General features: G+C 34.2%; 1 protein-coding gene across 2 annotated transcripts in view; it reads right to left on the bottom strand.

Moving 5' to 3' along the window:
• Positions 1 to 987: 987 nt before the first annotated feature.
• Positions 988 to 23,953, bottom strand: part of LOC128881169 (uncharacterized) — a 90,074-nt gene continuing 67,108 nt past the window's right edge. The window contains exons 7-13 of one of the 2 annotated variants that reach the window (XR_008458007.1): positions 23,221 to 23,411; positions 21,792 to 22,018; positions 21,061 to 21,172; positions 17,940 to 18,267; positions 17,277 to 17,562; positions 8,238 to 8,328; positions 7,915 to 8,035 (exon numbers count right to left, since the gene is read on the bottom strand). Coding sequence is in view for 1 of the 2 variants with exons in the window: in XM_054131954.1 (XP_053987929.1) it covers positions 7,696 to 8,035; positions 17,277 to 17,562; positions 17,940 to 18,267; positions 21,061 to 21,172; positions 21,792 to 22,018; positions 23,221 to 23,411 (1,484 nt within the window). In the remaining variant the exon portion in view is untranslated. Of the gene's footprint in view, positions 8,036 to 8,237; positions 8,329 to 17,276; positions 17,563 to 17,939; positions 18,268 to 21,060; positions 21,173 to 21,791; positions 22,019 to 23,220; positions 23,412 to 23,953 lie in introns of both variants that reach the window. The other variant, XM_054131954.1, reaches the window with a different exon arrangement.

Raw genomic sequence — 23,953 nt, 5'->3', positions numbered from 1 at the left:
CTACATTTTATCTCATTGGAGCATTGATATTGTTGCATTAGTTTAAAATTTATAAGCAAGAACGACAAAAATCACGATTTTTTATCATTGAATTGTAAATAAGAAGAAAACGGAACAGAGTTGGGGATAAAAAACATATACCTATTAATCTACGCATCTCCTTTTATGTAACTGCACAATGGGTTTGCTGTTACTATTTTTGTCACACAAAAATGTTCTATTGATTGGCCTAAACATATAATTCTGAATATTCCAGTATTCGTGGATTTCATGCGACATATCACGCCAATTGTATTGGATAAATAGAAAAAATAAAATACGACAGTGTAGATACGAGTCTACCATTTTGCCGTTACAGAACGATCTGGATGTTTCAAATAGTGTCTTTAATGATTGCTGTAGTCTTCATACTTAGCGTAGACAGTGGATGTAGAAGATTCTGAAAATAATAAGCAATTAGGCTTGTAGTATACGAATCTACTAAATTTGGTGTTGTCCTAATAAGTTGTTTATCGTTGTCAATCGTTTTCGATCATTACCTATTTTCTGATTAGTGTTTCCTCTACCAGCTCTACCAGCTAGTGAAATATATCTTTGTCTTCTTCTTATCGTACAGTATCACATGTGTCCTAGTCTGAAAATCAGAACTTCTTAAACTTTCTGCGGCTGTGATTCTTTTTCATAAAATTAAATTACTAACAATCCTCGATTTTGTGAAAGCTGTATAATAAAATAAAAATTGATGTATTATATATTTTGATGAACATCTTAAATTCATCCTATATAATCCATAAACGTACCAATATATCAATATAATTTAGAGAACAAATATTCTGACACATCAAACTATCAGAATGAATTGTATCGCGAGTCCCTAAAGAGTTGTGACTCGTAATTTAATGAAATCATGAATTAATTAATAAATCGATAAATGGCTTCTTACGACAGCTCCAAATATTGTGGATTCTAGAAATAAGGTACTCGTGGTGGTAAAAAAATTAACCTTCATTTATTAGCTTACAGACTGAAAAAGAAAACTTAAACGACGAACAACAGCGTCTCTCGAGCCACGCATCTCTCACGGCAGTGCGCGGATTCGTATTCCAGCGAGAATAGATTAAAAAATGAAAACAAAATAAAAACGAAACAGACGAGATAAAATCGATTATTCGATCATCTCCCGTGCGATATCGTCTGGATCGTCAACTATCGGTTAATTGGCTGCAATAACCATAAAAGTAGCCCAGGATTGATTACTTTCGCCCCATCCTCGAAGGCACGACGTGATCTAGTGAGATTGAAAGTGGCCCGACGCGAGTTCCGAGGGACTCGAGACTAGACTTCGTTCTTGGTTTTAGCTCATCGAGGATTTCACGGTTTCGCCGGTAGCAATTGCCAAGAGATGGGAAAAATTCTCAATTAGATAAAATCATTAAATAACGAATAAAAGTGAACAGTCGTCTTTTCAAAGCCCTCGTCAAAACTTTTCAACCGTCGCTCGTTGAACAAAAACCTAGTACACGATTGTTTATTTAATCAAATAAACGTTGTGACTAAATCACAATACTGTTCTTTTATTTCTGTTTTTAAGTTATGCACCACGAGAATGGCAATGATATATTCGGCCTTTGCCAACATCTCTGTGCATAAGAATAATATATTTTGTGGGCTTACTTTCGAGTCATTTCTCCGACTTTTATTCTTCTTTTCCTACTTCGTCAATTTTTGATACAATTACATTATTTTTCTCGTAGAACGAATAAAAACTTGCCTCGATAACTATAGTAACAATGATATAGCAAAGTCATCGGATGTCAAACATAGTTCTGAGAACTTAGCGCGAGGAGGTAAAATTCGGTAGAGTATTCTATCGGTAAAATTCGATAAAAATATAGAGTATAATGTTGATAAAAGACGTAATTGAAGAATCGAACAGTAAAGCAGTTCACTCGGCCGGTAATGGATCATCCAACTTGGTTGTAATACTTATGAACGGCGTTCTACATTACCTGCATACATTCTGCCCTACCAACTCGGTATTTATAACACAGTTCTACCAACAGATCATTCTACCTTATCAACCGAATATCACCTTTTAGTAAGTTCAAACCTAGATGACTTAAAACTAACATATCATTATTACTAGCTATTTATTTCAATCAATTGCTGTACAATATGTTTATTCGTCATCTGATATTGGAATTGAATTCTATCCATCTCTAGTTCCATAAAACGCTCGATCACGACACGGCGAATCCTTCGTATCTAGTAATAAAAATAATTTACAAATCGACGCTAACGAAGTCGCTACTACATCAGAATGTTATCCTTAGACACATATCAATGTTTCTGTTTTCCTTCCCGTACTAATAAACACGTAAGGGTAGTAAACATTCTCTGGCGTAGATCCCACTCGGTCCCAAGTGCTTCGAGTATGTATACAGGGTGTCCCAGGTTTTAATGGACAAGCTTGGAGAGCATATCCTACGAGTCGGAATAAGAAAAAAATTTTATTTGAAGTTTGCACCGAAACGCTTTATTACAAAGTTATAAACAAATAAAGTTAGAATTGATGACGGTGGATTTTACTTTACTGAACATTGAAAGGTCAAACGTGTCTATCCGATTATTTCAAAATATCGTTTTTGGGCGCAAATACAAACTTGACATCGATTTTTTATGGAGCTTATTACAGAATAAATCTTTTCCTCATTTTGTTGCATTCAGAGGTGGGTAATATTTGTAGGATAAATATTTTAAATGTATTTCAAATAATAGATTCTTCATAATTCAAATAAAATAGTATTCAAATGGGATATAAAATTTCAACAAATATAATATTTTATTTTGATGATCTAACATATCAAATAAAATATGTTTCATTTTAATAACATAAAGTATAAAATAGAATACTTTCCATAGTTCTTAATTTGAAAATAAACTGCGTATGTACGATACACAAATGGAGAAACTATTTCTTGCAAATATTATGATTTCTTGCGATTGAAGAATATCTCTTTCCATCATTCATTTTATGAAGATTCTTATTGAAGATTCTTAATAGAAGTATTCATTGAAGAACTACATTGAATGTATGTTTATAATGCAGAGGAAAAGTACTTCGTTCGTTTTAGATTACCAAAATAAATATATTTTGTATCCAACTTCGAAAAAGGAGGAGTTACTCAATTCGATATATACATATATTTTGTTTACACTATAATTTAGTAAAATAAAATATTCCGAACTATGGTACAAATATTTTCAGTGATTTTCAAATAAAATATTATTTGAAATATTATCTTAAAAATTTCTTACCACAAATAAAATATTTTATTTCAAAAAATACTTGCATGATTCGAAATAAAATATTTATTTACTATTTACTATTTAAAATACGTATTTTACCCAGCTGTGGTTGCATTTCAGCAACGGAGGGATTAATCCGTTGCTTTAATTCTTCACACGAAGTAACTTCTGCACTGTAGACTTTATCTTTTAAAGTTCCCTATAAATAAAAATTGAGAGGAGTTAAATCGGGGGATCTTGGAGGCCATAGATCTAGCTCTCCTCGACCAATCCACCTGTCATCATAATTTTCATTTAACCAATTTCTAACTGGCTTGGCATAATGTGATGGACAATCGTCTATCTACAGTGGATGTAGTAGAATGTATTCGTACACCGATCAATTTCCCAAAAACTCTTTTCTGTGAAATTGTAGTTTATTAACTCCTTTTTTTTATAATTAATGATATTCTACATATTCTCGGAAATCTCTAGAATATAGTTCAAACAACAATTACTAGTTTATATAATTTGCGAAATTAACAAGAATATACGAAAAATTGGTGGAAATGTAGAAGCAATAAGTATTTGTGCGATTCTTACGATGAACCATTTACAGTAGAGTTTGTAACATAAACACATCAGTTTGTTGCTTTGTACGAATCAGAAAACATTCAATTTCTAGTAAAGTAGTTTTAAAAATGGCTCTAACAGAGAGATGGAAGAAAATCCCACTCCGAATAACATCGGCATTTAGGTAATTTAATGACTAAAAGAGTAGCAGTAATTATAAAATCAAAAGGAAATCCCACGAAGGAAGTATTAATTATTTATAAATTAATGTAAATTTCGTTTTTTTTTTTGTGAAGTTTTAAAAATTAAACAGTTGTACGAATACTTATTGCTTTCATATTTCTATCGATTTATGTTTTTTCTTGTTAATTTCGCAAATTATATAAATAACTGTTTTTTTTTTGTAATGTATCCATTCTAGAGATTTCCAAGAATATATAAAATATCATTGTTTATAAAAAAGTAGTTAATAAATTACAACTTCACATAGTTTTTTTGGAAATTGATCGGTGTACGAATACTTTCTACACTCACTGTATATCCAACTGTTTTGTCGAAGCATTAGTGGCACGTCTTCTATCAAAATTGGTAAATCGTTCGATAAGAATTTTTGAAAAAGCAGTCGATTCAATCTGCCAGGCAGAAAGAAAGGGCCGATAAACTGGTCGTTAATCATATCCATCCAAACATTACACCGAAACTCGTGTTGAAAATTTGTCGCGTGGAATATGGATTTTTGTGGAGGCATAGATGATAATTATGAAAATTGAATATGTCCTATCTTGTAAAAGTTGCTTCGTCTGTCCATAATATCCGTAATGGAAAAGAATTCATCCGTGCCTACTGCATTTATGTATGAGGTTGTCCCGAAAGTTTCTTTCGCGAGTTGCACTCAATTATTTTATTATATGTGGTCGTGTTTATATAAATAGACAATCTAATTTCATAGATATTCATGTTGTAACAGTAATGGAGCAAAATGAATCGTGCACAATTCAGTAATGTAACATAAAACATAAACTATTGTGCCTGTATTACTTATTAATAAAGCGAAAGAAACTTTTGGGACAACCTAATACATACCAGATACTATAGACAAATAAGATAAATACTAGCTTCATTTTCTTATAACTTTGTAATAAAGCGTTTCTAAACAAACTTCAAATAATACTTTTTCTTTGTTTCCACTTGTAGGATATGTTCCCCAAGTTTGTTCATGGAAACCCGGGACACCCTCTATATACGGTAATCCCGACGAAAATTACAGGAGAGCAGAGAGGGTTATCGTGCGTTTCGTCACAGAGATCTTTGCGAGCGCGAGGACGGTAGTCTAGGAACCAACAGACACCCCACGATAACCGAACATACGGTTTCTCAACTGCGAGAAAACGTGTCGAGGAACACTTTGCCAGGCCACGCCTGATCGGCAGTAACTATGCTTTTGTGGAGACTTCAACGATCGAATCGAATGTACGTTTGGACCATCTTCAGTGCCAGTCTATACGTTATTAGTGCTTTTAAGACTTTCATAAATTGGAAAAATAGTGTCTTCGTTTTGCTCGTAATATTTGATTATTCTTCTAAATCATACAGTGGGTGTAGAATGTATTCGTACACTGATCAATTTCCCAAAAAAATTTTATGTAAAATTGTAGTTTATTAACTTCTTTTTTTTATAATTAATGATATTCTACATATTCTCCGAAATTTCTAGAATACAGTTCAAACAACAATTACTAGTTTATATAATTTGCGAAATTAACAAGAAAATACGAAAAATTGGTAGAAATATAGAAGCAATAAGTATTCAGCACGGTTCTTATGACGAACAATTTACAGTAGAATTTGTAACATAAGCACATCAGTTTATTGCTTCGTGGGAATTAGAAAATATTAAATTCCCAGTAAAAAAAAGACTTAAAAAATGCTCCAATAATGGAATGAAAGAAGATCCCACCCCGAATAACATCGACATTTATGATAGTTCATTTAATGCCTATCTAGTAATTATAAAATCAAAAGGAAATCTCACGAAGTATTAATTATTTATAAAGTAATGTAAATTTCGTTTTTTTTTTTAAATGAAGTTTTAAAAATTTAATACTTGTACGATTATTGCTTATTGCTTCTGTATTTCTATCGATTTATTGTTTTTTCTTGTTGATTTCTCATTTATACAAAATAACTAATCTTTTCGTACTGTATCTATTCTAGAGATTTCCAAGAATATGTAGAATATCACTGTTTATAAAAAAAAAGTTAATAAATCACAATTTCACATAGTTTTTTTGGAAATTGATCGGTGTACGAATACTTTGTACATCCACTGTATATTCCTTCAACTCTATTCTTAGATAAATAGTTTTTCAATAATTGCTATTATTTTAGTTTGTTTTGAACTCTCTATAACCTAAATTATGTTTAGCTTCTGAAAAGAAGTCAAAGTTGTTTATAATTGTAAAGTAGTAGATAAATGGTTGAAGTGTTGGGTTAGATCAATTTATAAAACGATAAAGTATGGATTACAAGCCACAAGAATCTTAAATAATTTCAATGAAGTACTAAAATTTGTAATATTTTCGATTGTGTGATTGGGGATCTTTAGTATATATATTATTGTAGTAGTATATATATTATATATATACCTAGTATATATATCCCCCCCTCCTACACTTTTAAAGTTACATCTCCTACATTGAAAAACAATGTTCTAAATTATCCTCTACTTGTTTAGAGCAGCATGTTAGACTATTAAATTGTAAAAATGTATTGAATACAATGTATAAATGTTCGTACAACTCCTTGATTGACTTTGCGTGTGTTTGAACGTAAGTCTAGAGATGTTTAGTCTATTAGTCATGAAAATACCTGTAGCGAAACTGTGTTTAACGTAATGACAACACAGTAAAATCTCGAGAATTGTAGAAAAACTAGGAAAATTGTTAGAAGTATCGAGATTTGTATAAGTATCGTAGAATCTATGAAGTCCAATAAAGAATCTCCGATATATAAAATGCATATCGCCAACATGTGTGGCTCATGTGACTTTTCACGTAATCGTTTTATTTTTTCAATCTTTTTTGTCTTATGTTTCAGCATCCAGAATTGGGCGAAAATCTATTGGATTAGAAAAACGTTTATCCGATCGAACAGTCAGATTTTTATTTATTCGCTGGGAGAGAAATCATTGTATGAAGCATATTCTAATTTTAACTCGATGAATAACGGATGAAAGAAAACAAAATTTGTTTGATCCCTGTTTGCAAAGTTCATAATTTTCTGACAAACCATTCCTGAGATACAATATCCAATCAGACCCCCATTATATACCTACATACATACAGAATTTAATAAAAAAATTGAACAACACTAACATCCCTGATATAAAGGTTGCCATACTAAATCTCATAATTTTCTGAGAATTTACTCCTAAAATATAAAGCAAAACAAACACCAACATACATATACACGTGCACTCATAAAGAAATTTAGTTTATGTCGTTTGTTTTTTTTAATTCTTCGGTTCAGAGGACTTTAAAATATTAAGAAATGCAAAAAAGTCGAAAGGAACAATTTTTCATCCATTACACTTCATCCCCTTTTTGTTTTCAACAACCAGCAAAGATAAAAATTTGTTTTTGTTTCGTTAGTTGAAAAAGTTATCCAGGTAAGGATTTCGCCGATCTCTGGTTGCGTAAAGATTTTAGCGCTTTTGTATATGAATGAGCGACTGAAAGTCGCATTAGAATATTTTTCGGTAATCTTCCTTTGCTAAGGAAGAACCAAAAGAGGTCCTCCCGACATTCGATCCGATCATCGATGAGAAATCCCTGTTCAGAAGTATCTTTCTCTGTCCTTGGGCGCGCTGGAAATGAGTTCCCGTCGTTTCCAGACTGGCTGCGCCCCGGCGCGTTGATTTTGAGCTCCAGTTAACGAGGATGAGGAGGACATCGCTGCAGAGGACGAGGAACCACTCGACGACGTGGTTTTCCCTGCCAGGGTGTCAGAATCAGGGATGTGACGAGTCTGGTGCCTCGAATCGGTATAACGTCTCTTGGTATACTTTTTGCTCTCCGAGGAAGTCGAGGAACTGGTTTTGCTCGGCTGTGAAACGCTCATGCCAGCGTCAGGCCTCGAGATGTGCAACATCCTCTCGATGTCTGCGGTCTTCGACCTAGAAAACAAACGATCCTTTGGCTGGAGAAGCTTCTTCGCGTCACCTTGATGTTGTTAGTCGGTTGAAATAATCGCAACAGTTGCAGCACAGGTGGATGTCCATTGATCCTTTGCCCTGGCGCGTCGGTTGCTCTTGCGATAAAGGGCTGAACTCGGGCCAGACAATATTGGCCGCTCAAGGTCACTCAATAATCCCTCACCATAAGGTTTGGCTACTTCGTAACTCCGTCTCTCGTCTCCTCGACCATTCTTCACGTCTCCCATTGGGTTTGGGAGACATAAAGTGCTAACCTGCAGATACACACATTCTGTATCTCTAGGAGAAAATTTGATGATATTTGGCATTTAGTTTGATTGTTCCTGACGGGTGTTTCGATAGTCGATTAAAAGATGAAATGAATTTTTCAATTTAATACAATACATACAAATTACATACAAATTTATTCAGGGTGGGGCAATAGCTTGTTCCAACTTGAATATCTTTGTTATTTATAGCCGTATGAAAAAACTTGTCAAGAGAAACATAAACATTTTTAAGAAGCACTTATAATGCTAGACAACAATTATTAGTGGAGTCATTTTTTTACGAGATATCAGGGTTATCAACGTTTTTGTAATGGAATACTAGAGTCTTTAAATCATTATGAAACAGTCGTTCTTAGAACGATTTCGGAACTGTGTAATACAAGGTCACCTAATCTCTATTAATGAGAGCGCAAACTGTAGGGAAATCTGTTTGACGAATGATTAAGGGGTTTGGAACATAAAAAAAAAATCACTTTAACAAAATTTTTTTTTATTAAAATTTAAGCGATTCTGAACAATCATACGCAAGGAAAATTTAATTTAGAGCACTAGAAGCGGTAACCAAAATTTTTGAAAAAAAAAAAATGGAACTTTTTGTATATAAAATTTCTTTTCTTCTCACAAAAAAAGTTCGATGACACGAACTTAGTAAAAAGAACGCCATAAAACTATAAAAAATATAAAGAAATACAACTGACAACTTTCTCGAAGAGAAAACAACGAGAGTCAAATTTGCGGAAGACCGGAGATGCGGTACCTTGGTCACAGCCATAGAGTACTGTTTTCTAGGGTAAAGAAGACAGTAAATTTCCGAAAAAGAATTGTTTTAATCGATTTTGATAAAATTAAATACGATTTGATAACATTTATAACGATAATCGAACGGGAAATAGAAATTTTTAGTTTTTTGCGTCTCCTGAAAACCTAGGTTTTTGATACAAAGGTATACTTTTCTCAGAAACGGTTAGGTTGATATGAACCAAATTTTTTACACCGAGGATTTTTTTAAAATTTCGAATGGTTAATTTTTTAAAAATGTGTAAAGTTGAAAAAAAAAAATTTATAGGTTTGCGCGGAGACAACTTTTTTTAGAATCAAAATATTGAAAACATCCTCGGTGTGAATTAGACCGAACTATCAAAAAACACGTGTACAAAATTTGGATCATATCGGCCTAACCGTTTCTGAGAAAAGTGTACCTTTATAGCAAAAACTTAGGTTTTTTAGGAGACGCGAGTAACTAAAAATTTGTATGTCCCGCTCGATTATCGATATAAATATTATCTAATCGTATTTCTTTTTATCAAAATAGATTAAAACTCTGCATTTTTGATCATTTACCGTCTTCTTTACCCTGAAAAACAATACTCTATGGTTGTAACCAAGGTAACCGCGTCTCCGATCTTCCGCAAATTTGACTGTCGTTGTTTTCTTTTTGAGAAAGTCGTCAGTTGTATTTCCTTATATTTTTTACAGTTTTGATGCGTTCTTTTTACTAAGTTCGTGTCGCCGAACTTTTTTTGTGAGAAAAAGAGAAATTTTGTTTTACAAAATTCCATTTTTTTTGTATATATTTGTTTACCACTTCTAGTGCTCCAATCGCCTCAATTTTAATAAAAAGAAAAAAGAAGTAATATTTCTTCATTTTTTGATGTTCCAAGCCCCTTAAGGCCGAACGCATACGGCGCAACCGATTAATTTCAAACCACTCTGAAACTATGTAGGTGCATGCGACCGTGAATCCAATTCTTTTGTAGGTAAAACAAAGAGCGCAAACGGTTTGCAACACTAATTTCAAATCGGTTGAGGCGTGTGCGATCGGCCTAACTATACAGTCTAAGTAGTCCCGAACCTTATTGTTGTGACCACTCTTATGACCACCAACCTGACGCAAAATCATTCTTATCTGGAAAGTCATCAAAGGTTGAGTCTACGGAAGAAAATGAGAAAAAAAATGACAAGTTCTTATTGTGGTGACATTGTTTGGAAATATAAACGTATTGGTCAATAAATTCAAGCATTTCGAAGAGTATCCGTGATTTCACAATTTCCGGAGATCTTGAATGACCTTGTATTATAACATTCTGAAATTGTCTCAACTGTAGATATTACATAAAGATTTAAAAAATATACCATTTCACTTAAACAAACATTGGTGACCCTGAGATCTCATAAAATAATAACTTTGGAGAAAATTATGTTCCACCATTATAAGTGCCTCAAAACACGATGCAACTTTACTGTAACAAATTTTTTCATAGAACTATAAATAACTGAGATATTCAAGGTAGAACTAAGTATTGCCCCACTCTGTATAGTACTTCGAAGATTAAACTAATAACACTGTCCAACAAATTTAAACTTTTTTTAAATTCCGCGATATCCACTAGGTGATTCTTATAGGGTTCCTCGTCCTAAATACGAATCTGGAAGTGAAATTGCTCCATCGCCCTTAGTTTTCGAGAAATTCGCGATTTTGTAAATACGGTCGATTTTGAGAGAAAACGTAATACTATTTGTAAACTACGAACGCTAGAAAGTTCTATTTAGTCTTAAAAGATAGAGGAGTGTTTTCTAAATATAAAGACATATTCCTTTAGAATTATCTGCTCTTTTGAATGCCTGTAAATGAACACCGAAGTTCAAAAAGTTGGCGATGCGAGTACTTTTCACGAAATACTTTTGTATTTTTATGAAAACTTATTCGTCTAGGCCGAATTTACTATACATTATCGGATTCTGCAAACATTTCTGAAGAGAAAACTACCCGCGGTAAATGTTGGAACGTTTTCTAGTTCGTACAGATACAGAAAATATTAATTTAGAACGCACGAATTCTGTTTGCCGGCGAGCAGACATCGCTCGCTTTAAATCGGTGAATCAGGGCCGTCGTCATGCGTTCTGCACAATCGTCGCCACGTGCTTGAATAATAACCATCAAATTCTCGTAACTTCGTTAAAATTCGCCCCACATTGACGAATAGAAAACCATTTTAAAGCTTAATGTTTCTACTTTTCGATACTTCAATCGTTTGTCATTTAAGTTACTGTTTGGGGGGTAAACTCTGCTCTAAAGAAAGATTTTCTATAGGTAGCAGTTTTCATTAAAAATTAACAACAACATATACAATTATTAATTGAATTAATTGTTAAATAATTCAATTTATCTTTAAATAAAGTTTGCTCAATACCAAATTAGCAAAAGTCGAATAATCGAAGATACAAAAATGGGAAATTAATGATTAAAATTTAAACAGTGGACAATTGTCTCCGCTTTGTTGAGTTGCAGTATAAATGAAATATTAAAAATGAAGAATTACTTATCTGGAACATGTAAATGTAATACAAAAACCGATAGCGCGTGGCACCGATCTGTCGAATCCCGTAGAGACGGCCCTAACTGACCGAAACACAGCGAGCAGTGGCTGTAGGGCGCCAAAACACCGTTCATGCGTTCCGAGTTGACATTTTGTCAAACCGTATGGATTAGACACCGTTCCAACATTTGCCGCGGGTGGTTTTCTCTTCAGAAATGTTTGCAGAATCCGATAGCGAGTGTAAAATCGACCTAGATGAATGACTCTTCATTAAAATACAAAAGAATCATCACCTTTTTGAAATTCGGTGTTCATTTACAGGCATTCAAAGGAGCAGATAATTCTAAAGGAATATGTCTTCATATTCAGAAAACACTCCTCTATCTTTTAAGACTAAATAGAACTTTCTAGCGTTCGTAGTTTTCAAGTAGTACTACGTTTTCTATAAAAATCGACCGTTTTTAGAAAATCTCGTATTTCTCGAAAACTAAGGGTGATGGAGCAATTTCACTTTCAGATTCGTATTTAGGACGAGGAACCCTATAAGAATCACCTAGTGGATATCGCGGAAAAAAAATCGTGTTGGAGAGTGTAATTATAATAAGTTTGTAATATAATACGATAGTGTTACAAAATTTATTAAAAAAACATTAACTAAAAGGCGTACAAAAAAGAACTTTAAATAATTTAAACTGAACTTGTACTATCTAAATTCTCTTCTAAACTCCTATATGATATACTCAATCCTATTATTATACACACGTAAAATATGAATTAGCTTGAATTAAAATTATTTAGAGATGTCATTTCATATTTTTATTTTATGATTTGATAAGAAATATCAAACATTAATCTTGTTAATTTTAAATTGTATTATAATATATTGTATTACAAAGTTCTTATAATTATTTGTTTATAGTTTAGAAAATAAATGAAAACATTACTTCTGAAAAATGTACCTATATTTTGAAACAAAGGCACTGTTTTATTGATTCGAAAAACAAAAACGTTAACCCGAGGTAAAAGGAGGCCTATCTAGCGTGATTCACTGTGGAGGATAGTGGTATTGAGCGGCCAATATTTTTTGTCTCATATATTTGGAAGAAGTACGCACGGTAAATGCACCTAATTTCAACACTAACAGTCATCGACACTCAATTTATTTCAATATTGATAGTTTAATTTAAAGTCTTATATTTATTTAACTATAATATATATATTTTTTATATATATATTTTATATATGTCTTATATACCTATATTATAGTTTTCATTTATACACATCTTATATGAATTATAGTTTTTTAATACCATAAGATATAGCAGAAAACAATACTCGAAGGAAAATAAAAATTTTATTACTCAAATATTGAATACCATAAAACTTTGAATTAAACTTCTTTTATACCTGTTACTATTTTGCAGAAATTCATGATAGTATGGAAACACATAATTTTGTCACATAGTATGAGTGTATGAATACATAATTACTTGAACTACACTTCTGGAAAGTTTCATGGTGTTTTAGTTTTTTAATTACTGAACATTCTTTGGAAGACATCAACATATGGTTATGAACTCTGAAATTCGCAATGGAGTTCATACAATACTCTACTTTCTCATACTATTATACACTAGCGGACAAGCAAACCGGAACGATTTTTCAAATGCTCATAACTATGAGAGTTTTCAACCGATTTCGGTGAAACTTCGTAAGGCGGTTAGGCAATCTGCCATTCTCCCGCTTTCCCTGCTTAGGCGTTTCTCACACGATCGTACCGCGCTCCTACTGCCCAAGCGGTAGATCGATTATCGACCGCGAAAGCCACGAAACGAGAATGAGAATAGCAGATTGCCTAACCGCCAGGCGCTTCTGCATGCCGACTCCGTCCGACCCACTTACTAGTCTTTCAAATCTGCTCCGATTTGACAACGAAAGCGTGATTGAAAAAATCTGATTTTTGGGGGATCTGTTAATAAAACATTCGCGCGTAAAAATCCGCGAACAGCGTTGACGTGGGGTTACTCGTTCATCCTGCAGATGGACCTGAAGTTGGGGGTGGGTTTTCCCAAAAAAACGACATTTTCGAATTTTATTGCTATTCACGCGAAAAAAAGACATCAAAACTGTGTCGGCCCAATGCCTTGGACCGTACCACATGTGTTCCACGCAACAAAACATCGTTCCAACCCTTACACTTGGGGATGGACCACCCCTACCTCTGCCTCCCTCTCTTCAGCTCCGTGGGCAGTTTTCGAAACGGGACCTTTTCGGCATTCATCCATAACGTATCGAGAACAAACATGGTGAATTTCATCGCCCTCCGATGTGTGGAAGTGTTCCCTTACGAAGGGGGTTGAAAATTTGCGACCTGTTCCCCCCCCCCCATGGGTGCCTATGGGGTGCACGGTATGAATGATAGCATTTTCTGGATCAGGGGAGTCCAGAGAATGCATTGAGCCCAAAATCGAGACCGTCGTCCAAAAATTGTGGATTTTAGGGTGGGTGGGAGATTGTGGGGGGTGGGTTTGTCCGAGAAGGATTTTAAGGGGTGCATTCTGTAGAGGCCATCAAGGAGAGTCGCCCCAAAGGTTTTTTTGAATTTTTCAACCCCTTCCGTCATCCCTGGCCTGTTTCAAAGAGGCGTTTTTTTTACACCCTCCCCTTTAGGGGGGTGAATTAACCCCTTCACATCAACCCTCGCCAATGCAACTTTGCACACACCCAGAAGACACTTGAAGTTTCCTCACGAAGATTCCTCACGAAGTTTCACCGAAATCGGTTGAAAACTTTCATAGTTATGAGCATTTGAAAAATCGTTCCGATTTGCTTGTCCGCTAGTGTATAACCTAATGATAATACCCAGAATTGTATATTATTGTTCAAGGTGATGATTTCCAATAAACGTGTCGATAATTGAAACATGTACTTTATACAGTTAATGCTGAGATTAGTAGGTTCTGCGACTTTGCTACTGACAATGAGTATTATAAGCTTACACATGTGGCTGCATATACAGTAGACAAGATGTAGTAAGTGATAGTTATGGTTCTAAGAAGTTTTAGAAGCATTGTTACACAATGTTCACGGAATTCCAAACTTCTATAAAATCACAATGTGTTATAAAATGCAAGAGAACCGAAATTTCTGCGAATAATAAGAACGAAGAAATAAAAGTATAGAAGACTGTCTAAACAATTTATGTGAACCATTCCACTCCAGACTCATTATTTTTGTGTTCGATTGCGAAGATCTTATACAAACTGAAATATGTTGCAATATACGAAATATGAAAATAGTGGATTCTAAAATCATTACTTTGTTGTTTTTAAAATTGTTTAAAAAATAGAATCCCTCAAAGATGGTATGTTTCTTACGAAGACTGTCTGCCTAATTGAATTTTTGTATCCGGAACTACAAAGCATACGAACTTCGACTCTATTTATGTTCGAAAAGTTATTTGAAGGAGGGGAGGGGGGGGGGGGGCACGTTAGAAGGTCAAATATCAAGTATTTTTTGTAATTTTTTTTACAGAAAAAATGTTAATTAATGTTTTCTTGAGGATATTTTAGGTATGTTTTTAACACAGAAATCTGTGAGATATAGCAAGTTTTCGTACGAGTCTGTTAGCGGTGGAACTTCTAGAGATCACAATAGTTATTTGAAACCAACGAAACTATTTTCTTGCATTGTTACCATTTTTTCTAAGAATATCAACTAAACAGAAGAGTTGAATTTGTTACATGTATTTAAAGAGAAAGTATCAATGTTTATCACTTTTTCTGCAGCTTTTTGCAATAAAAAACACGAAATAATTTCATTACAATTTTCAGTTTACATTCAAGGCACTTAAATAATGTAAACGTATGTAAAGTTAGAAAACGATCGGTCAATTAGTCTTTGAGTTATCATTTTCTCAGATTGGAGAAATGTATTTTCGAAAGAAACGCGATATTTAAAAAAATTTCTGTGTAAAATGAATTGTAAAAATGATCAAATGTACTTTAAAATGTATCTTAAATATTCTCGATATTAAAAAGAAAAGTTTTTTTCTGTGTTTTCGATTTGACACTCTTTAAACGGCCATAACTCCACCAAATTACAGTGTAAACTTAAAACTAAGTATACCATTCGAAAGAGCATTAAATTTTCCAACTCCCTGATATAAAATCAAAATTTATTACCTAGGTTTAACAAGTGAAAAATTAGGTCAAACTTTACATTGTGAAAATTTCAAAAAATCTGACTTTCTGTATTCGTCTTTCGGTTTTAAATACATAGTTGTTTGGCAGGCACTCCTCGGGAAAAACTTTCTCGAAGTCTCAGCTTTTGAATGGTATTGTCAAAAAAAATTCTACGGTGGTATTTTAGGGAGAAAATGACGTTTGAATGCAGAAAAGCGGACGTTTTTAGGTGAAAATCGACATTTTTCAACAAAAATCGACTTGTCACTTTAAAATTAATTTGACATCGGGTTCGATGTATTTTTTAGTGATACTCCCGAGCCTCTCTAATTAGGAAAAAAACTGATTTTTTGAAACCTCAAGTCCCTCTCAGCCGTGTGTAGAGCCTGAGTGCGAAGTGAATAATAATTGTTTTTGAACACGTATCCATAGAATTTTCGTTTTTAGAGACTATTTAATCAAAATTAACCTCGGTGTACCGATAAATGATATGGAGATCGGAACACGATCGATTTTACAAAGCAAAAAATCGATGATTTCGGCGCAGGAGAACCGATAAGTTTTGATTTACGAGGCGGGCATTTTGAACGATTTTTTGCATTTAAACGTCATTTTCTCCGTAAAATACCATCGTAGAATTTTTTTGACAATACCATTCCAAAGCTAAAACTTCGAGGAAGTTTTTCCCGAAGAGTGCCCGCCAAAACACTATGTCTTTAAAGCCGAAAAACGGATAGAGAAAAAATCAAATATTTTGAAAGTTTCACAATGTAAAGTTTGACCTAATTTTTCACTTGTTAAATCTACGTAATAACTTTAGATTTTGCATCATGGAGATGGGAAATTCAACTCTCTTTCGAATGGTATACTTAGTTTTAAGTTTCCACTGTAATTTGGTGGAGTTATGGCCGTTTAAAGATTCTCAAGTGGAAAACACAGAAAAAATATTAAAAGTGAAAATTCTCGAGAATAAGGCGACACAAAGTAAATGTCTAAGAGTAATTTTTTGTTGGAAATTTGTTGAAGAATTGACACTCTGTGTATATTCGAACTTATACATAGACACCCTGTATATTCTTTTTCTTTTTTTAAAAATATCCCGAAAGACACTTGAAACTTCCCACCTGTGATTTCTCTGTTTAAAAGAGCGACGAAATAAAAATGCAAGAGAGCTTTCGAAAACAAGAATAATGAAGTAAGTGGAATGATCATAGACGACTTGACATTAGATCAAGTCTATCGATCGACCCGTCACCCTAATAACCAGGTGAACGTACGCTTGGCTACGTTGTGTTACATTGAACGGAGTCGACGAACCATCTGCAATGTTCTCTCGAATACCAGGACGCTAGCACCGATTCGATAACCCTTTACCCAATTCCTATCAATCTTCCAAGGAAGCACGCATAGTTTAGAAGGCAAGGATTCTCACCTCAGAACCGCGCCACCGATGCTGGTGATGCTAGGCGTGTAGGGCGCCGCGGCGCTCCTTGACGTCTCCTGATTGTTTGACCTGCTCACTTGACGCACCTCGCTCGAAGTTGTAAATGAAACCCTTTGGAGAACTGCTTGCTGGTCAGGTATATACGAAACCGCGGTCACGGCGCTGTCAGGACTCGCTGGGGGCGAGGATGCCCACGAAGGTGGCGAACTAGGTGCCTGGTCCCCTGACAAAGTAGCGGAAGAACCCACCGCGCTGTCGCTTCCATGCCTACCACCTTGTAACAGAACGTTATTTCATCATTACCGTTTTTATTATTAATGGCCTTTATCTTGGACATTCGTACTGTCTAAGTGATATATTACAAAGGACTTTTCAACAGTGGCTTTAGGATTTTATTTTTTAATAATTAAAATATCCTGTGGTGGACATTTAAACATTATTATTCAATTAAAATAGCCGAACGATTACTAAAACTTTTCTTTCAATTCGCTGCAGAGGAAAGAGAAAGAAAATAATTGGAAGTGATTCCGTTTAATTATGTTATTACACTGCACCTCTACCAATTGCTAATATGAGAAACAAAAATAACATTGATTTTATAATTATTCTACATTTATTCACAATATCCCGAGATTTAGAAAGGAGACCTACCTTCGCTACAACCAGAAATCGAACGCTGCCTCTGTCTTCTTGGCGGGGCGCTGGGTTGCTTGGGTGTTTCTTCGATGTAAGGAATGTCCGGATCGTCGAGGTTCAACGTGAACGGACCGGACATTGGTATGGTGAGACTAGCGGTGATTACCATGGGCGAGGATCTCCTTCGAGGATCCGCTGGATCCTCGCTAGAACCACTATCCACGCTGTTACTTCTGCCTTCCTCCTTTCTGCGACTTCCGGGCCTCTTTGACCGTCGCGGCCTTGGACCTATGTCTCCACCTATGCCAGCTGTTTGGTGGAGACACTGCTCTCTCGTCCACACCTAGAACATGGTAATTTCACCTTTCATTTACTCACAGTAGCGCAATGCTATTATGAGAAAAAAATGTGAATTATACATTCACATATGTTTTATACAAACACATTTTGAGTAACATGTCGCGAATATTTTTATAAAATAAAGGGGTTTCCATCTTAATAACAAATTATATTTGACGGTGTAACAGCGGTAAACATATTAATTCTTTCAGTATCTTGGGGGTTATTCATTACATGGTCAATCATCCTTACAGCAAAGTCATATTCTCGGTCATTGCTTGAACAAATATCGTTACTAATTAATGTAACTATTATCAGAAATTAATTTTTAGTTATTCCAGATACCAGATATATAAAAATTTCTCACGATTACTGTGTTCGATGAATACTTGTTCTAAACCGTGATTCTTATTAATATTTAATCGAAAACTGAATGTTTCTATATGCATTGTAAATATTCAATTAATTCGGAGATGTACATATTTAATGCATTTTAAAGTTTCAGATTATTACACCAATGTTCTTCGAGAATGTAATACAGTGGGTGTAGAAAGTATTCGTACACCAATCAATTTCCAAAAAAACTATGTAAAATTGTAATGTATTAATTTATTTTTTATAAACAATGACATTCCACATATTCTCTGACATCTCTAGAATAGATAGATTACAAAAAAAAATAGCTATTCATGTAAGTTGCGAAATTAACAAGAAAAAAACAATTAATCGATAGAAATGTTGAAGCAATAAGTTTTCGCACAACTGTTTAAAAGTACTTTACTGGAAATTCGATGTTTTCTAATTCGTACGGACCAATAAACTAATGTGTTTACGTTATAAACTCTACTGTAAATGGTTCGTCACAAGAATCGTACAAATACTTATTGCTTCAATACTTTTACCCACTTTTCGCATTTTTGTTGTTAATTTCACAAATTGTATTAATTAGTAAATGTTGTTTGGACTATATCTATCTTAGAGACTTCCGAGAATATGTAAAATATCATTGATTATAAAAAAAGAAGTTAAGAAACTACAATTTCACACAAAAGTTTTTTAGAAAATTGATCAGGATACGAATACATTCTACACCCACTGTATTTCCGAACATGCAGAATTGAGAATAAAATTTAAATAAGTAATCGTGAGAAATTTTTCTATATTTTAATATCTATGGATTGGAACAATTAAAACTTAATATCTCCGACATAATTAAACATCTATGATACATATAGTATCATTCAGTGTTCGATTAAACATTAATAACAATAACGGTTCAGAATAAGTATTCATTCGAGACATTAATTGTGAGAAATTTGTCAATATTCTAATACCTATTGATTGAACCAACTAAATATTAATTTCTGACAATAGTTAAATTAATTATTAAGAAGACTTATTATTTAAACAATGATGGAGAATATGATTTTGCTGTGATATTAATGTTTCACGAATTATTTTCTCGATGGATTCAACGAGCCTTCGAATTGAGCATCACGGGGTTGTTGTTCGCCCTTCCCCTTCTCTACTTCGAGAAGCACGAGCGAGCCGCGACCCTCGACCAACACAGGTATGCGATAGGTGAGACATCACTCTTCGACGATCCTTCGATCGATATGGATCTCGCGATCGCGCGTCCGCGTCTCGCGTCCTTCCAATTTTTGCGTAGTGTAGTTTCCCTTACTTATCGTAGCTTGGTATTGCTTGTGGGTGCCTTAGTTTGGTTTGGTTAATTTTAAGGCACGTAGCTTGGTATTGGAGTTTGGTTTGGTTAGTTTTAAGGCATCTACTGTTATAAGGCATGAAGGAAGTAATATCGAGCTAATGGCTGGGAACTTGTAATAAGATCTTTAAATATAAAAGGTGCAAAGTGCAAAGTGTAAAGTGCAAACTGCAATGTGTAAAGTAAATTTCCGGTTCTTGCAGGATTTCTGGGGCATCTTGTATATTAACATCAAGGTCTTGGGTGAAGCACCCCAAGAAACGCCAGAAAGAAATTTCATGATATTTAGAAGCCTAAAACATTTTTTCTTCGCATTATTTATGTGAAGTTTAAAGTTCATGTCAAAGTTAAAATTGATTCCTAGAAATTTGACTGTTTTGCAGTTTTAATAACACAGTTTTCTATTACAATTTCGGTTTTACCAGGCAGAATGCGTCTATTATTGAAGTGAATAAACACTGTTTTTCGAGGTGATAGTTTGCTGGACCAATTTTTTGCTATCGTTAACGGTAGAAGAGCTACAGTAGACAACAATGTCATCTACGAATTGCGATATTTGACAGGATCCTTCCATGTTGCAAACCCTTCCAAGTTCCAAAAATTTTACAATCTAAGAAGATTACAAAATTCACTTGAAACATTTTTTTATCTAAAAATTTGACAAGTTCTACAAGGAATAATGAAGTTAAGTTGGTCAAGTGTTGAGGGTTTTACCAGGGAATCGTGGTAAACGAACATTAAACAGTTTGCATTAGATTAATAACAAATATATATTTAAAGGATAATAGGATATACAAAAGTATATATACGGTACATACTAAACGGCACAACGGTGCATGTAGCGTTCACATCGCAACAGATACAGGAAGTAGAAGAAGGCGCGGAATTCGAACATCAATCTAACATCAAGCGCCATAAAAAAACAATGGATAATACTTGAATGAATAAAATTACATTGAAAAAAATTAATTATATTTTTTATTTGACCAACGAAAGCGGGATGAACTTTCTACTTAATCCAGTGTATTCTATATTATACTCTTTTTATATTCTGAATATTTATGAATTTCCTACCTTTCTCGTTGACGTCGTCGTCCCTGTTGTGGTCGTAGTCGATGTAGTCAGGGTCTCCTCAATCGAAAAGGTTTCAGCTTCGCTACACGGGTCCGCCTCGTCTCCGCACTGCCTATAAGAAAAACACACAAAACTCGCTGTCAACAGATTTCATTGCTATTCTAAGTGATTCGTGGGAGAGGAACAGTTTGAATTGGATTAAAAAATCGCGCTCATTTAAAGAAAACAGAAGGAAGAGAATTCGAAGATTTTTGGAGAAAGAAATATGCTCACAATCAAGTCAAACTGCTCAGAAGCTAACCGAACTTTCTTAGTAAGAATAAAGTAAGGAATAGGGAGACTAGGAAAAAGAACAGTGGAATTGCTTCCTTCGCGTACTATTATAAATATTTCGTCATGCGTGTAATCACTTTCTTGAATTTCTCAGAAATTAAATTACCTTAACCCGTTGTCATTTGACAATTATTTGTTGACCAAGTTTATGTTTCAACTTATTATTACGTTATGCTAGTTCAGCGTATGGGCCCGGCCGTACCATTCATATTCCATGTAAAATAAGAGATATTCAGATGGGCTAGTTTAAGCGCGACACCCTGTATACTTTAAAATTAAATGTCTGACGAATTAAGAGAGAAAGCTGTTGGAAAATAACACTATATTTTCAAAGCTTAAAAGACTTAAAAGACAAAGCTCAAGTTTATATTGAAAGAGGATACTAATAAAAGACTCACTCGTCGGCACGACGAGAGAGAGCGAGATCCAATTCGGCTGGATGCGTGTCCATCATGTGCAAGTACACTTCATCCAAAAGGGCGGCTGGAACCATGAACAACGTTGCTGTGTGTTCCAGAAGTGCTCTCACCACGTTTATTACGTCTATTCTCTCTTCCGCCCTCTCAACGGACACCTCAGACCTTTGTCCAGGTTTCACGCAATGGAGGATGTTTGGTGCGAATACCTGGGCAGAATGATAAGGAATATTTCATTAAATAAACTGTTCAATAACTGTGATCAGTTTTACCAAGAAGTACCGTTATAAGAATTGTACTGTGTGCAGAGGTGGGTAATATTTGTAGAATAAATATTTTAAATACTATTTCAAATAATAGATTCTTCATAATTCAAAAAAAATAGTATTTCAAATGGAATATAAAATTTCAGTAAATTAAATATTTTATTTTGATGATCTAACATATCAAATAAAATATGTTTCATTTTAATAACATAAAGTATAAAATAGAATACTTTCCATAGTTCTTAATTTGAAAATAAACTGCGTATGTATGATACACAGATGGAGAAACTATTTCTTGCAAATATTATAATTTCTTGCGATTGAAGAATATCTCTTTTCATCATTCATTTTATGAAGATTCTTATTGAAGATTCTTAATAGAAGTATTCATTGAAGAACTACATTGAATGTATGTTTATAATGCAGAGGGAAAGTACTTCGTTCGTTTTAGATTACCAAAATTAATATACTTTTTATCCAACTTCGAAAAAGGAGGAGTTACTCAATTCGATATATATTTTTCTTTTACACTATAATTTAGTAAAATAAAATATTCTGAACTATGGTACAAATATTTTCAGTGTTTTTCAAATAATTATTATTTGAAATATTATCTTAAAAATTTCTTATGACAAATAAAATATTTCATTTCAAAAAATACTTGCATGTTCCGAAATAAAATATTTATTTACTATTTACTATTTAAAATACGTATTTTACCCAGCTCTGACTGTGTGCATGTATTACCCAGAAATATTCCGTAAAAGTTCTTCCGTAATTATATTTAAGTATTTACTACTATTTTTATGAGCTAGAATGCTACAATAATGATAATACTCTAACCTACAAAGTCTACAACCAAACGATTTAATATGCATTTAATTCTATTATTTGTTGCACAAATAAAGATGCCAATAAAAATTCAACTTCATAGGATTCTATACTTCCATTGGAAGCCTACATAAGAAACTTCAGCGAACAACTGCAACAAATAAGGTGGATCGAATGACGTCTAGAAGCTTTAAAACATTTTATTCTTGTACGAACTGCTTAGGGAGACTCTTAATTAAAATCTCACAGCAGACAAGGGGACAAAGTTGAAAGTTCCGATTAATTTCGCGACACTCAATCGAGAAGGTACTTACTGTCGCCAAGTTAGTCGAGTCCATTTTATTCCCGGGCACCCAGTCACCAGCTTCGGTCTTCTGATCGTCGCTGTTTGCCGCCACCACACTGAGAAAGTTCAAAAGTGCCCAGAGAGTCTCGCGGTTCGGCGTGGGCAGCAGCTGAATGAGATGCTGAAGAGCTTCTTGCTGAAGTCGCCTGTTCCGGATCTCTGAGAGAAACGGGGCTCTTTAAGTGCAAACTGGCTCGTCCGTCAAAGTCGAGAGAGAAAAGCTATTCAACTACAGTATCGAATTTTCTCATTCACAGCGTGATCAATCAAATATGTTACACTTGGTATTAACACTAAACCTACCGACATTTGACTTGTACCTATTTCTATCGCGATCAATCAATGACTGGTCTTGAAAACATTTTTTTCAATTAAATGCAAAAATATTTTACCTAGCACTGAATTCAATAATATATAAATGAATTGTATATGATGTATATATTGTTCCGGATAGAACTCGAGTGTCGGCAGAATTTAGGCTCCTTTGTAATCGTGTGCCGTTAAGTCGTTAATATTCTTCCTCGAGCAACGCGGAGAACTGAACGGAGGGCCAACAATAGTTTATGACATACTCGCGAAATATGTCGCTTTCGGTTGTAGCTGATTGCCGTCAATATCAAGCCAGATGTGACCGTTTCGAGGTCTTTAGAATTCCGCATGGTTCCGAGGCTCGGCGGCCGGCCATGCCATAAATTCGGTAA

The sequence above is a fragment of the Hylaeus volcanicus genome, chromosome 1 (assembly GCF_026283585.1).
Source record: "Hylaeus volcanicus isolate JK05 chromosome 1, UHH_iyHylVolc1.0_haploid, whole genome shotgun sequence".
NCBI classification, from domain to species: domain Eukaryota; kingdom Metazoa; phylum Arthropoda; class Insecta; order Hymenoptera; family Colletidae; genus Hylaeus; species Hylaeus volcanicus.
This window is presented reverse-complemented; position numbering and strand designations above follow the sequence as displayed.